Genomic DNA, 13553 nt, shown 5'->3' with positions numbered 1-13553 from the left:
ACGAGAAGGAGGAGAGCGTCCTGGGCAGCATCCCCCTCCTGAGCTTCCGGGTGGCTGCGGTGCAGCCCTCAGACAACATCAGCCGAAAACATACCTTTAAGGTCAGTTGGCCTTCCTCTCCCAGGTCAGGTAGGGGCGGGAGGCCGGCTCTTCTAGACCATATAAGAATGAAACAGGATCAAGAGCCACCTCCTCAGGAACCCCAAGTGGTAGTACTGGGGGGAGCAGGCAGCGGTCCCTGGGCTCAGTGCAGGCTATTGTGAGGCTGTGCCGGGACCCCTTCCTCTTCTCTCCCCAGGGTGGGCCTGTAGAGATGAGCTTCAGTGGTACCACAGTCTTTCCTGGGGGAGAGTTAGTTATGTGCTGAGGCCATGGACCCTCTGCCCGGTGGCCTGGCACCTAGGAAATCCCTCACAGCAGAGGCAGGAACTGTGGCCGGGTGGGTTTCTAAGGTCCATTCTGGAAAGTCTTCCTCCCCACTTTGGGCCCAGGGAACTAGACCCCCAGTCAAACTTACTCAAAGGGTCTCAGATGTAAGTTGTTCACTACTATTCAGTGTACGGCGCGTTCGCACCGGCCCATGCAAGGGCCCTCAATTTGTCATTTGTCCCCACTTTCCTTCTTATCCCTTTGCCCTTCAGCCCTGCTGCCTGCACCCTGTCCCCTCTCCAGCCCTTGTCATGGGCCAGCACCCTAGTATTTTTGCCACCTTGTAAAATGGGTTTTGTACGCCTGTGTTTTTTAGTTTCCATAAACAACCTGCTCTAATTTAAAAAAAAAAAAAAATCTTTGCAGAAAGTTAGGAATTGAATTTCATTATAATTGAAAGCTACAAACCTCACAGAGACACAGTTTGAGGGAATAAGGGCCCAGGGAGATGGCCTCACCTGCAGTGCTCAGCGCCACTGCTCGGAACCCCTGGGGGATCTACCCATCAAAGACGGGACTGCAGCTGTCTCATCCTAGGCCAGTGTTTTTCCACATTTAAAAATTCACGGCCCATTAAAAACAATGAAAATTCCATGCCCTTTTTGTATTTTGTGATGCAAAGATCATAGGTTCTTTTTCATTTTCCAAATATAAAATTATGATCTCAACCATGCATCTTCTTAGTACAAAGCCCTCTCTCCCCCAGTTGAGAATTGCTGTCCAAGACCCTGAAAACCCACAGGTTACTACTCGAGGGCAGCATCTGAGTTCCTGGGGCCCCAGAGACTCTGCCCTTTCTGTCCTTCAGCTCTGGTCACCTGGCCACAGAGAGGTGGGCAGACACATAATGCTGCTCCGGGGAACAAAGAGGGACTTCTTAGGCACATAATTAGTTTCGAGCCTCCAAGGGTCCTGTCTGCAGAATGAATAATCAATAAAACAGTGGCTCCAAGGAGCCGGATTTTAGCTGGGGAAATAGGAACAGGCTGTTTAACCAACAACAAACAGGCCTGCTCTACACAGACACGCACACACCCCCACACAGTCAGACAGCCTGTCTTACCCTTCCCCTCCAGACCTGCGTGCGTGTGCGCGCGCGCGTGCGCGCGCGCGCGCACACACACACACACACACACACACACACACACACACACACACACACACACACTCCAGCTCGGGAGCTCTGCCGGCAGCCCCGTTAGAACAACGTCCCGGTGACTGACACACCCCTCCATAAACCCCAGATCTCTGTGCCCATCAGCCCCTCTCCTTCCCTTTCCCCTGAGGAGTGCACTGCCTCTTTAAAACCCAACTCAGAGGGCTGTGCTCAGTGGCCCACAAAAGGTTCGGATTGTGGCTATTCAGTGGCCTTTCCCCAGGGAAGGGAGGGGAGATGAGACAGATGGGAGGCTTGTCCTGCTGCGGCCACCAAGCGAAACCCTCAGATGGCCAGTAATGAGCCAGCACTGTTCCCACCCAGCCTGCTGCTGAATGGCCTTCCTCTGTCCCTGCACAGCCCCGTGGGGGCTCTGTGGGCTCGTCCATGGGGGCACCTCCCTCAATTCTCTGGTCCCCTTTCATGCTTCCAGGCTGGTGCCCCCTCCTGGCTCCCCATCAATCACCCTGTCTTTTCCCAGGCCCTCTGCCTTCTCCTGTCACAGCTGTTGTTCCCGTGCCTTTGCTCTCTCCTTGTTTCCCCATGGGTATGTTTTGTCCTCCAGCTTGACCGTGAGCTCTTCGAGTGCTAAGAGCATGTCTTTGCTTTCCCTGTGACTGGTGCCCAGAGCAGAGCTCTGCACACACAGGATGCTCACGGGATGCTTAGCAAAGTAATTATTTGCTGCCACTCCTACCAGCCCTGGACACACCCACTCGTCCCACCTGGATGTCTCTCCCCTCTACAATAACCCTGTGTTCTCCACCCCAGAGGGCTTGCCTGGGCCCCTGCTCTCCATTTCCCTGTGCAGTTTCGACCCCCAGATCCCTCTTTAAAACTTCACTCGCTTTTCGTCAGCACCTCCCTGTCTCTGCCTACCTGCTGGGCAGCCCTGCTGGAGGGTGGGGACTGGCCGGATCCAGAGGAAGGAGGCCCATCTCTGTCCTTAGAGAAGTAGGATGCCCCCTCACTGGGTAATGGCTCCTGTGCAAAGACACGTGCTGGGGAAGGTGCTGAGGAAAAGTGAAGGTCCGGCTGGGAAAGCACTCGAAGGGTGTGGATTTGACACTGTTGCTTAGGAGAACCCTGGGGCTTGGTCAGAGGAGCCCTGTCTTCTCTCCTTCCAACCCCCAGAGACCCAGGATTTAGCACCCAAGGGGTCATAGGCCAAAGTGAAGTTCACATCTGAGACTCTTAAACACTTTGGGATCTCTCATGTTGAATGGGATGAACAAGGCTAGCTGCTTTTTCTGGGAGATTGGTCTCACCTAGGAAGTGTTCTGAGACCCCAGAAAGAATCGAGCACTGGAGCGTCTTTTCCTCTTGGACCCTCCGCATCAAACAGATGCATCAGTTAAGGCCAGAGCAAAATCTCGAGTTGTTTACAGTTGCAGGGCTGGTCGGGAACAGAGCTAGGATTAGCACTGGGCTGCCTGCCCTGCCTTCTCTCCTCGAGCAACCCAGGTTTGCCGGGTGCACGCTGTCCACCCCCACTCCTGGTGGGCTGACCTGAGCCTTGCTGGGTGCCGTGGTCCCAGTGGTGACACTGAGTAGAAGGGGCTAGTCTGAATAGCTCCCCACTTCCCTCTGTTCCTCGACATTCCTGTCACGTCTCCTGTCTCTCCTTCTGGTGTTCGGTTGACCTGTTCTCTGCTTCTCCTCCTTCTGGCCGCGTGAGGACCCCTCCTCTGGACAGGAGCTCGCTTCTGGGTTACCGCCTGCTGCGCCTGCTTGCAGCCGCCAACTAGGTAGCGTGCTCTGACCGTCTGTGCATGCCCCCCGTGTGCCCGCGCTGTCCCGCTGCGCGGAAGAGAGTGCCAGCTTCTCAGAGGCTGAGCTGGGGCCGAGACTGGCATGTGGTTGGGGTAGGGGGGCATCTCTCCCGGGCACGGGGTAACTGCCCTTCAAAGCAAGCATGGAATTTGATGGGAGAGCGGGCAAGGTAATTGTCCCTCAGGTGGGGCAGGTCAGCTTACCTGCCTGTTGGGCTGCCTAGTGGTGTCCAGAGAGCTAGTCGAGGCAGATACGTGGGTGCCAGCTGGGGCACTTGGGACAGCTGGGGGCCTCCTCACATTGCCCCGAGCTCCGTATGGGGCGAAGAGCTGCAGGTCAGGGGAATGACCTGCCTGACCACCTGCCCTGTGGGCATGGGTGTATTCTCCCCACAGGTGACTGTGTGCTGGGTGGACGAGGCTGGGGACAGTTCCACGCACTGCCTCTCCCCACAGGCTGAGCACGCCGGGGTCCGCACCTACTTCTTCAGTGCCGAGAGCCCCGAGGAGCAGGAGGCCTGGATCCAGGCCATGGGGGAGGCTGCCCGAGTACAGATACCCCCAGCCCAGAAGTCAGCGCCCCAAGCTGCACGTCACAAGTGAGTGCCGGGGACCGGGCATAGGTGTGAGGACTGCTATCAGAGAGAGAGGAGGAGTGAAGAGGTGCCCATCTCTGTGCCCTTGCTGAGCCCAGCACGTGGACTTGAACCTCTGAGAACATGTGAACCAACTCCTTGCCTCCCAGCAGGGAGGCTGGCTAAGTGAATTCGGAGCCTGTAGTCTCTTTTCCCCTGGGCAGCTCCTCCTCTTCTCTCTGAGCTGGTGGAGGCCAAGAGAGAAGCCAGGTTCCATGCGGGCCTGGCCAGGAGCCAAAGACCAGGGTCATTCACTCGTTTTGTTATGCATACAGCCTTTGTGGGACTCAGGTTTGAATCCCAACTTGAACACTTGCCCACTGTGTGACCTGAGTGTAAGTTACTTAACCCCTGACCCTCAGAGACGATAATTATAATCCTACCTCATAGGGTTGTTGTGAGGACTCAATAGTATGGGTAAAATGACTGACATGCAGCGAGCACTCAGCACGTGACGCTCCTGTCACTTCACCCCGTCATCGCCCGCAGTCTCAGCACCTGTCTGTACTTGAACTGGGCATTGAGTCTTAAGTTAGATGTTAGCAGGGATCCAGCAGAAGGAAGTTTTACAGTATAGACTCCAAGTCCGTGTACCTGTCTTGAAAACGTTTACCAAGCAGTGTCTCAACAAGGATGCTTGACTATGTTGAATTGGGGAAGGTGTAGCGAAAACATTGTTATGAGATTCCATCTTTGCTTTGACCAAGGGGTGGAATTCCAGAACTTCACTCCTTCTTTTCATAAATATTTACTGTAGATAGAAATGTGTATAGGGTGCTAGGAAAACAAGGTAGGAAAAGTCTGACAAGCTCCTACCTCATGGAGCTTATACTCTCATAGAAAGTCCTAGAAGATGCTTGTTCGGGAGGGGAACTAGCTTCTCTCTATGCCTGTGAAGTTGGAGGCAACGGCTTCAGCCCCTGGTGCGCCTGCCATATTTGATCTCACACAGTCCTACCCAGCCTGCCAACGAGGAGCCCAAGACTCGTGGAAGTTAAGTAACTTTCTAAAGGAGAGAGGGCTGACCTGTCACAAACCTCTGTAGCTGAGACACCAAGGATGGTTCCGATTATGCGTAGTGTGTAGTGCACACCAAGTGACGGGGGCTGGATCAGGAACAGACTACAGGAGACACCTAGTCTGGGTGAGGTTAGTCTCGGCCATAGCTAGGAGGCTGGACTCAAGGAGTTTCAGCAGAAGGGAGCGGAGGGTGACACACGAGGAGGGGACCAGCAGGGCAAGACGAGCACATGTGCACAGGCAAGCTTGGATTACGCTTTATAATTGCCCAGGCTGGAGCAAGTCTATAAAATGGTAGGATTTAGGGAACAGAACTGGAATTCATTGAACCCTGTTTCCATCACTGCCTTCCTGTCCATCCTTCTCCACTCCTCTTCTTCCCAGTTTCCCCCCACCTGAACTCCACGCTGGGCTGGAGTCCCTTACAACATCTCCCTTGGCATCCCACAGCCACGAGAAGCCAGACTCTGAGAACATCCCACCCAGCAAACACCACCACCAACCCCCCCAAAACAGCCTTCCCAAGCCTGAACCAGAGGCCAAGACTCGAGGAGAGGGTGATGGCCGAGGCTGCGAGAAGGTGGAGAGGAGGCCTGAGAGGCCTGACGTCAAGAGCGAGCCTCTGGTGAAAGCCAATGGTGTCCACGCTGGACCAGAACCAGCCTCAGACCCGGGCAGCCCTTACCCTGAGGGCCCAAGGGTCCCAGGAGGTGGGGAGCGGCCCACCCAGCCCAACGGCTGGCAGTATAGCTCCCCGAGCCGGCCGGGGAGCACAGCTTTCCCACCTCAGGACTCAGAAAGTGGGGGGCAACGGCGGAGCTTCCCCCCACGTGCCAACCCCGACAAAATCGCCCAGCGCAAGAGCTCCATGAACCAGCTTCAGCAGTGGGTGAACCTGCGCCGAGGGGTGCCCCCTCCTGAAGATCTTCGGAGGTGAGGCCTGGTGGGGTGGGGTGGAGTGGGGATGGCGTTCCGGCTGGGGGCTGGGGCTGGGGGAGTGACAGGGAGGCACCCTCTGTTGGAAACCTTCTGGAAGCCAGGCTGAATTGGGAAACCAAGAAAACCCCAGGATTCCCTGCTTGCCCAGATGCTTACTAACCCCATGGTTCCCTCTGTAGAGTTTGCCCCCTGCCCCTGATTCTTGCTGTCTCTGCCTACTTCAGAGGAAGGGACAGAGCACCCAGTGCCTCCCACAGGACGCTGGGCGGCCTGAAGCATGCAGGCAGTCGCAGCGAGGGCCCTTTAAAGCTGTCCAGCCAGACGTCCGTCCGTGCTTCCCACCCTTGCACAGCGTCCAGTGTCTCTACCAACGCGAGACTCACTAACTGCCAAGGCAGCTCACTGCGTCTTTGAAGCTCTAACTGTTTGCAAGCCATTATTTATAAGCAGTTTTTTAAAAAGAAAACCATTGCCACTCATTGGCCCTAGTTCTTCCCAATAGACCGATTTACTTCTTTATCCAGTGACTGGCTCTCAAATATTTGAAGACATTTATTGGACCTGATTGTGTTCATCAGGGCAAGGGGGGCTGCCACTCCTTCCCTGGGGGTCTGGGAGGGCAGCTCACTGTGGTGGTCTGCCCTGCCCTGGGGAGAGCGCCTCACTAGGGTTGAGTCCCAGGAACGGACTGGTTGGCTCCTTGACAGGATCATAAAATCAGCGAAGGCATCCCTTTGTCCCTCCTCCGTTGTCCCCCTCCAGGTGCCTGGTACACTCTAGTGTTCTCTCTGCTCTCAGCCTCTCTGGAAAGAATCTGATAAATTGGTTCATGCTGAGATAGAGATGGCTAATAAGGCTTAAAGTTTCTCCCCAGGGAGACAAAGAGACAAAGATGGAAGCTCTGAATGGTGAAATTTCTGGCCTCAGGGAACTGGTTGAGGGGGAGAGCTTTGAGGACAGGTCTTTCCTTGCACTTCTGGAAACAAACCTCCGTGCCTGGGCAGTGGGTGCCCCCGTATGCTCGCAAGGTCAGCCTAGGGCACCATTCACCTCGTCAGACCCCACTCTAGGCTGGAGGACAAGGAGGAGGGGCTGGGGCACGGGCAGGTGGCTGGGGGCGTGCCCATTTTGTCTGGCTTCCTTACAAAGTCCTCTCTGTCTCAGTCCCTCTAGGTTCTACCCTGTATCCCGTAGGGTCCCTGAGTATTACAGCCCCTACTCCTCTCAGTACCCTGATGATTACCAGTACTACCCGCCAGGCGTGCGGCCGGATAGCATCTGCTCCATGCCGGCCTATGATCGGATCAGCCCACCCTGGGCCCTGGAGGACAAGCGGCACTCCTTCCGGAATGGAGGCGGCCCCGCCTTCCAGCTGCGTGCGTGGAAGGAGCCTGCCGGCTATGGGCGGCAGGATGGTACCACCTGGATCCCCAGCCCCTCCCGGCAACCTGTCTATTATGATGAACTGGATGCCGCCTCCGGCTCCCTGCGACGCCTGTCCTTGCAGCCCCGTTCCCACTCTGTGCCCCGCTCGCCAAGCCATGGGTCCTACAGCCGCGCCCGCATTTTCTCCCCCATCCGCTCACCCAGTGCCCGTTTCGAGCGGCTGCCACCTCGCAGTGAGGACATCTATGCTGACCCTGCTGCCTATGTGATGAGGCGATCCATCAGCTCCCCCAAGGTGAGCCACCAGCCTTCCCCTCCTTCCTCAGCCCCTGAGATCCCCCAGAAGCCTAAGACGATCTGCTGAGAAGAGGTGGGGATGCAAGGGCATCTGGGGACATGGGGTCACTGGGCTGTGTCAGCAGGACCAGGGATGCTGCCCAGGGGAAGCCACTGGCCCTGCGGTTCTGTCCACAGGAGAGCTGCCTTGGGGGATTTGCCTTGCCCCTGAGTAGAAACACTGCTCTCTGTGCCCATCCCCAGACTGTACCAGGAGCCCTAATTCTATATAAGAGGACAGAGAGGGTTCTATCTTTTCAAATCTTGAGGACCTGGACAGATCACTGCAAGGATATTGCAATGGTTAAAGACTGTCCATTTTAGTTTGAAATCTGCTCCGGGACAGGTTACAAACATCCCTAACCTTGAACTTCAGTTGGTGGGGAAGTCCATATCCCAGCCGGACCCCCTCACCTCTCCAATCCCCTTTCTCTTCCAGTATGATTACCTGGGAGACAGGCGGCCAGTCCCTGCAGGACTGTTCCCCTACAACTACCCACCATCCCCCACGGTCCACGATAAGATGGTACGTCCTCTCCTCCCACTCCACTTCCCCTCAGGACCCCTCCTCCCAGGGCGGGGCCAACCTAGGGCAGACGCAGGGATGCTCTGTGCCCAGTGCCTGGCCCGTCTGGTCTTTAACAGCCTCTGGATACCTCCTCCCTCTGGGCTGGACTCTAACACCAATATAGAGAGTGGTGTCAGTTACCCCTCCTCCTCTGTGACACAGGGCAGAGGAGCAGGGACAAGATCTGGAAGCGTGAAATGTCCCCATTCTCTCAGTCTCAGAACAACTCCTCTCCAGCATGCAGAGGGGCCTGGACAGGGTGCTTAGGCTATGGGCTGGGAAGAAAAGTTAAGCTAGAGCTCCCAAAGCAGGCATGATCTTCTAGTCTTCTTACCCCTAAGCGTACTTGCTTCAAGCTTGTCCTTGCCTGGAATGTCACTTTGGGGGAAAGAGACTAGAAGCCGGATTGAGGAAGAAAAGATTTTCCATACTGTGTCTCCTCCTACTTTCACTCCCCTTTCTACTTGTGTCTCTTCCGGGAATTTGTTCTCCCGAGGATTTTGGTCTCCGCCTGGAGAACTCGATGCAGATGCTCAGCCTGGGGAGCTGGGGAAAACCACTGGAACCAACAGGCAGAATCCTTGTCTCCAACGGCCTGTCACTGGCCCCTCTCTCTGAGTCTTCTCTGCCGGTGTCCAAACTCTATAGCCAAGACACACAGCAAATGCACCCATCTGGAAACAGTGGATTTTCCAGAAAACTCAGAAAAAGCTCCAGGAAGTGCTGACTAGATGGCTTCAGTGGTGCTTCCCTCTCCCAGGGCAGGGCCAGGCCGACCCAGGAGCCTCGGAGTGTGTCGCTTCTCTCGCTGGGCTTGTCCAGCAGACAACCTCTGTGGCTGCCCGCACCCTTCCCCCCTCCCTTCCCTAGACTCCTCAAGGCCAGAGAGGCCTCTGTTTGTCGCTGCCCAGCTAACTCTTAACTGCTTTGCTTCCTTTTTATTGTTTTCTTTTGTCCTGTTCCTGTTTGTTTGTGTTGCTGTTGGGCCTCGGGCTCCGGGTAGGATGAACTTTTAGACCTTCAGTTGCAAAGAAACCTAGAGTATTTGGATCAGCAGGTAGGCAGAGCTGGTGCCCCTTACCATCCCCCTGCCCTCCCTTCACGTCTCCCTGCTCCTCCCCGCCTTCTCATCCCCCATCCATTTGACAACCTTTGTTGGCAAAAACCGCGACACAACAAAGTGGCTTATATTTTGGTTTGCACCTTCACACCCCTTCTCTGCAAAGCCCTTTAGGGCAGCTGGGAGTTTCCTGGGGAAAGGAGAATTGTAAATTACCACATGAATAATTAATGTCACCGCCTATTTGTTCGACCCAGATGGAACTGCCCCCAGGGGGCAGACGGGAATTTGCATTTTTGCTGGATAGAGTTGCAGAGACAGGGAGGAGGTCTGTGCTGGGGCCTAAGAGGCTAAGGATTTAGTTCAGCCTGAATCTGGGAAATTAGCCTATCCTATTCCACAGGTTGTGGTTAAACTCCACATTTTGTAAGCGAAGGACCACAGACCTGCCCTCCACTGATTTTTTAAATTATGGTAATTCGGTATATATGTTAGTTCCTCTGCAAAGTTCTTTTGTGTGCACGGCTCATGTTTTCCTGAGAACTCAGTGCTGTAGGCAGAGAGAGTGTCATCAATCCAGTGTTACAGATGAGCACCCTGAAGAGGCAATGAGTGTCCCCATGTGATGAAAGCAATCGGCTGCCTGGCTCTCACCTTCGGCTACCTTGCCTTTTGAAACTAAGGAGGCTGTGATACTGGGTTTAGACAGGCCAGGGGTCAATATGCTGGGCAGTTTATATGAGCACATACTCATATTCAGATCTGTGCTACAAATCATGGGGGACCTGGATGTGTACCAGATCCAGGTGGAGGTGGCCTGGGGTGGTGGAAAGAATAATGTTAGTAATAATAATAATAATAGTGGCAACACTTACCGTAATGGGATGCTTCCTCCATGCCCTGCACCATTCTAAGCATTTCACAGATCCTAACCCTTATAACAACTCTGCAAGGTAGGTATTGTTATTATCCCCGTTTCGTAGGGGATATGATGAAACTAAAGCCCAGAGAGATCAAATAACACGCCAAGGACACACAACCAGTGAACAACAGAGCTTGGATATGACTCTGAGCTTTTGACTCGGTTTACAGCTGAGGAAACATCTAACATGTGAAGAAGCTGGGGTTGAACCTCATCAGGATGATTTTGTGCTCTTAACATTGTAGAGAGAACCATAAACTTGGTATCAGAGGACGTGGCTGCAAATGCTGGTGGTTCTAGTCACAAGCCATGTGACCGTTACCTCACAGGGTCTCCGTGTCTCAGTGAGGTCCTCCTCATGGGAGCCCTTGGGTACTGGGAAGCATGATATACACATTTTAATCAGCAGTGATGGCTCCTGGCCCTCAAGAACATTGCATCTTAGTCCCAGAAGGAGCATGTGGTGTTGACACCGTAAGCATTCTAGTCCGTGTGGGGATGACTCCCGGCAGGCCCTCCTCCCCGCAGCCCATCCACACTGCTGGCTTTCCAAGCATTCAGTGCAGATGGCAGGGCCCCTTCCTGGGGGCTTCTTCCCTCACAGAGGGGCTGGGGGCTTCAGAAATAACCTTTCAGAGGACCTCTTCCTAGATAAACGATAATACTCTTAAAAGGCAGTCTTGTATGATAAGAAGAGTCCAGAACATAGTCAGACACTGCACTCTAGTTCCAGCTGTGCCATTTACAGGGATTTTTTTTTTTAAACCTTGGTCTCTCTGGGTCTTTGTTTTCTCAATCATGAGATGGACATTGTAGGACCTGCCCTTTCTACCTCACAGAGTTATTGGGAGAGTCGAGTGAGAATGTATATGAGAGCACTTTGGCAGGCATTGATGAGGGCTAGTGATTGCTACTATGATTATTTTATTGTTCTTTTTCTTCCAAAACTCAAAAATATTAACTGACCACTCTTGACCCCAGTGCTGTGTATAAGGTGCTGGGTTAGGTGCTTTCTCACGAAATTTCTCTAACGTTTCGGAGAGACAGAAGGTGGCACACAGGAATCCTCCTAGAGGCAAGGCCCACATGGGCTGAACGATCCTGAAAGCCATAGCATGTGTGGGGGCAGGCCAGGGTGAGAAGACCCCTGCTTCCTCTATTGTTTTAGATCTACTGGTTGGGGAAGGAATGAGATCTGTGGGTGACCAAGAAGAGCCTGGGCCTCCCTTGCCCTCTCAAAGCCTGATGTGTTGGTAGATCTGCCTTGTCCTCCACACATACACATAAACACCACACACAGGACACACAGGTATGACACACAGGCAGCCAACATAAACATACACATACCACATACAATCACACATACACCACACTGGCACACCCCATACACAACAAACACAATCTCATCCACACACACACGCACGCACGCACATGCGCGTGCACAGGCTCTAAGAAGATAAGCACTGACTTGAGTTCAGATCCTTACAGAAAATGTGGTTGATATACTGTTGACTTTTAACCATTTTACAAAGACTCAACCTCATATTACAATTGCTCTTTTAAAAGCCTTTTAAATCACACTTTATATCATAGAAAAAATTCCCAACTGGGCTAAAGAAGTAGCAAAATCAGATCCTAGGAAAGCCCTTTAAAATGCTCTAGAGCCTGTGAATGGGGGTGGAGGGGTGCCCCTCGCCCTGTCTTGTACAGCGCGCAGAAGCAAGGCTGCTTTGGGGCTGCCGCCTAAACAGGGCAAGAGGGAAATAGGTGTGGGTCCAACAAAGATTGGGAAGACAAGGGCAAAAAACGTGGGGGTTCCCTGAACTGTGACCTGAGAAGATCTGCCCTAAGGTGGCTCCGTCCCATCCCTTACTCACTGCCCCTCCCCAAGAAGCTTTTCCTGCACAACTCCCCTCTGTCTTCTGCTGCCTTCTCCTGGAGATCCATTGAGTTAAAGGGACATGGCCAAGGACACTCCCTAATATGTTTACATTTGACGCTGTCACACTGGAACCAGTGGGGGAAATGATGGCATTCCTGGTTGATTTGGTTGGCTCGTCCTCCCTCCCTCCCTGTCCCTCTCCCTCACCCTTCCTCTCTCTCTTTCGTTTTCATCTGGCAAATAGTCTTTCCCCCTCCATGTTCCTGATGATCCTTGAAGCATAAGGATAACGTGTTGGGAGAGCAGTGTTCCAATCTCTGGTGTCCCTTTAACGTGGCTTACTTGCTTTGGCCTCCTTGTTTGCTCCCTGGCGCCATCCCAGATTGGCATGGATGCTACCAGCCCAGCTCTGGAAACCGTGTTTAGCAATACTTTCTACTCTAGAGCAGAGGTGGGCAGGGTTTGGGAAGAGAGACCTGTGCCTTCCCAATGTGACGGCCCATCCAAAGAGCCGGGTCACATTTTCTTTAACGTTGTTTCATTTAGTTCAGATTTTGGGAGATCGGACTTTCCAACTGCCTGTGTGGTCTTTGACCAAACCAGTGTGAGAAATGAGAGCCGGCCCAATGGGATGAGACCCACCACACTCAGGCGCCCTGGGGAGGTGTCACTGGGCTGGGGCCTCTTCAGAGCCACAAGCGAGGGCACGGTGGCCTCCCAGGTCCCTTCTGTGGGCTTTCCTCAAGGGCAACTTCAGTGCGGGTCCTGAGATGGAGTTCACGAGGGGTGAGTGATGGGCAAGGCCAGGCAGAGGATGCTGGAGGCCTCAGGAGGAGCTGTCCTTTCCTGTTTCCTGGAAAGCAAGCACAGGCGGGCGTGGGGAGACATCTCTCTGTGGGTCTGAGTTTGAATCGTCTGTTCCTTCCTCTGCTGCAGATGAGTGAGAGTGAGACTCTCATCAGTATGGTGAACCGCATGGTGGAGAACTCCTCCCCCAGGGCCCAACTCTTCATGCAAGTAAGACCTCTGCCTGGCAGCATGGTCCCTGTCAACACCATTTTTCAGCTGCTTGTGCATGGTCGCGTCCACCCATCAGGGATGAGTCCACTCCGCCTGCTCACCTGCCAGGCCTCATCTCCCAGGCTCAGCCTGGCCTCCCTCCTTTCTTTTCACTGTGTCTCCCCCATTCTTCACGTTCATGGGTGAACCCAGGCCCGTTTCCCAGGCCATCGAAATAGCCCGCACTGACATCTCACGCCATGCAGGGATCACAGGCTGCTTTTTAGCGTTCAGGACTTCTCTTTCATGTTTGGGTCTTCTTAACAGTTGTTGGGGTGAAGGACACGACGGGGGTGATATGGAACCGTCCAGCGACAGAGTTGTGTAGAGTGTGCTCTCATTGCTGCATGTGTCACCAAGGGCAGGCGCCTTTGCTGGACTCAGAGGCA

General features: G+C 53.9%; 1 protein-coding gene across 1 annotated transcript in view; it reads left to right on the top strand.

The window, feature by feature from the left end:
- The window catches only part of PLEKHA6 (pleckstrin homology domain containing A6), a gene marked incomplete at its 5' end in the record, with an annotated part of 42058 nt that overhangs the window by 8915 nt on the left and 19590 nt on the right, over positions 1–13553 (top strand). Inside the window, 7 exons of the mRNA XM_082652529.1 lie at positions 1–101; positions 3814–3956; positions 5463–5945; positions 7116–7632; positions 8113–8199; positions 9245–9298; positions 13042–13122. Of these exons, the coding sequence (XP_082508655.1) occupies positions 1–101; positions 3814–3956; positions 5463–5945; positions 7116–7632; positions 8113–8199; positions 9245–9298; positions 13042–13122 (1466 nt within the window). The remainder of the gene's footprint in view (positions 102–3813; positions 3957–5462; positions 5946–7115; positions 7633–8112; positions 8200–9244; positions 9299–13041; positions 13123–13553) is intronic.

Source organism: Grampus griseus, assembly GCF_964374135.1.
Source record: "Grampus griseus genome assembly, chromosome: 1".
Lineage (NCBI taxonomy): Eukaryota > Metazoa > Chordata > Mammalia > Artiodactyla > Delphinidae > Grampus > Grampus griseus.
The sequence above is the reverse complement of the archived record's forward strand: the minus strand, read 5'-3'. Positions and strand labels throughout refer to the sequence as shown.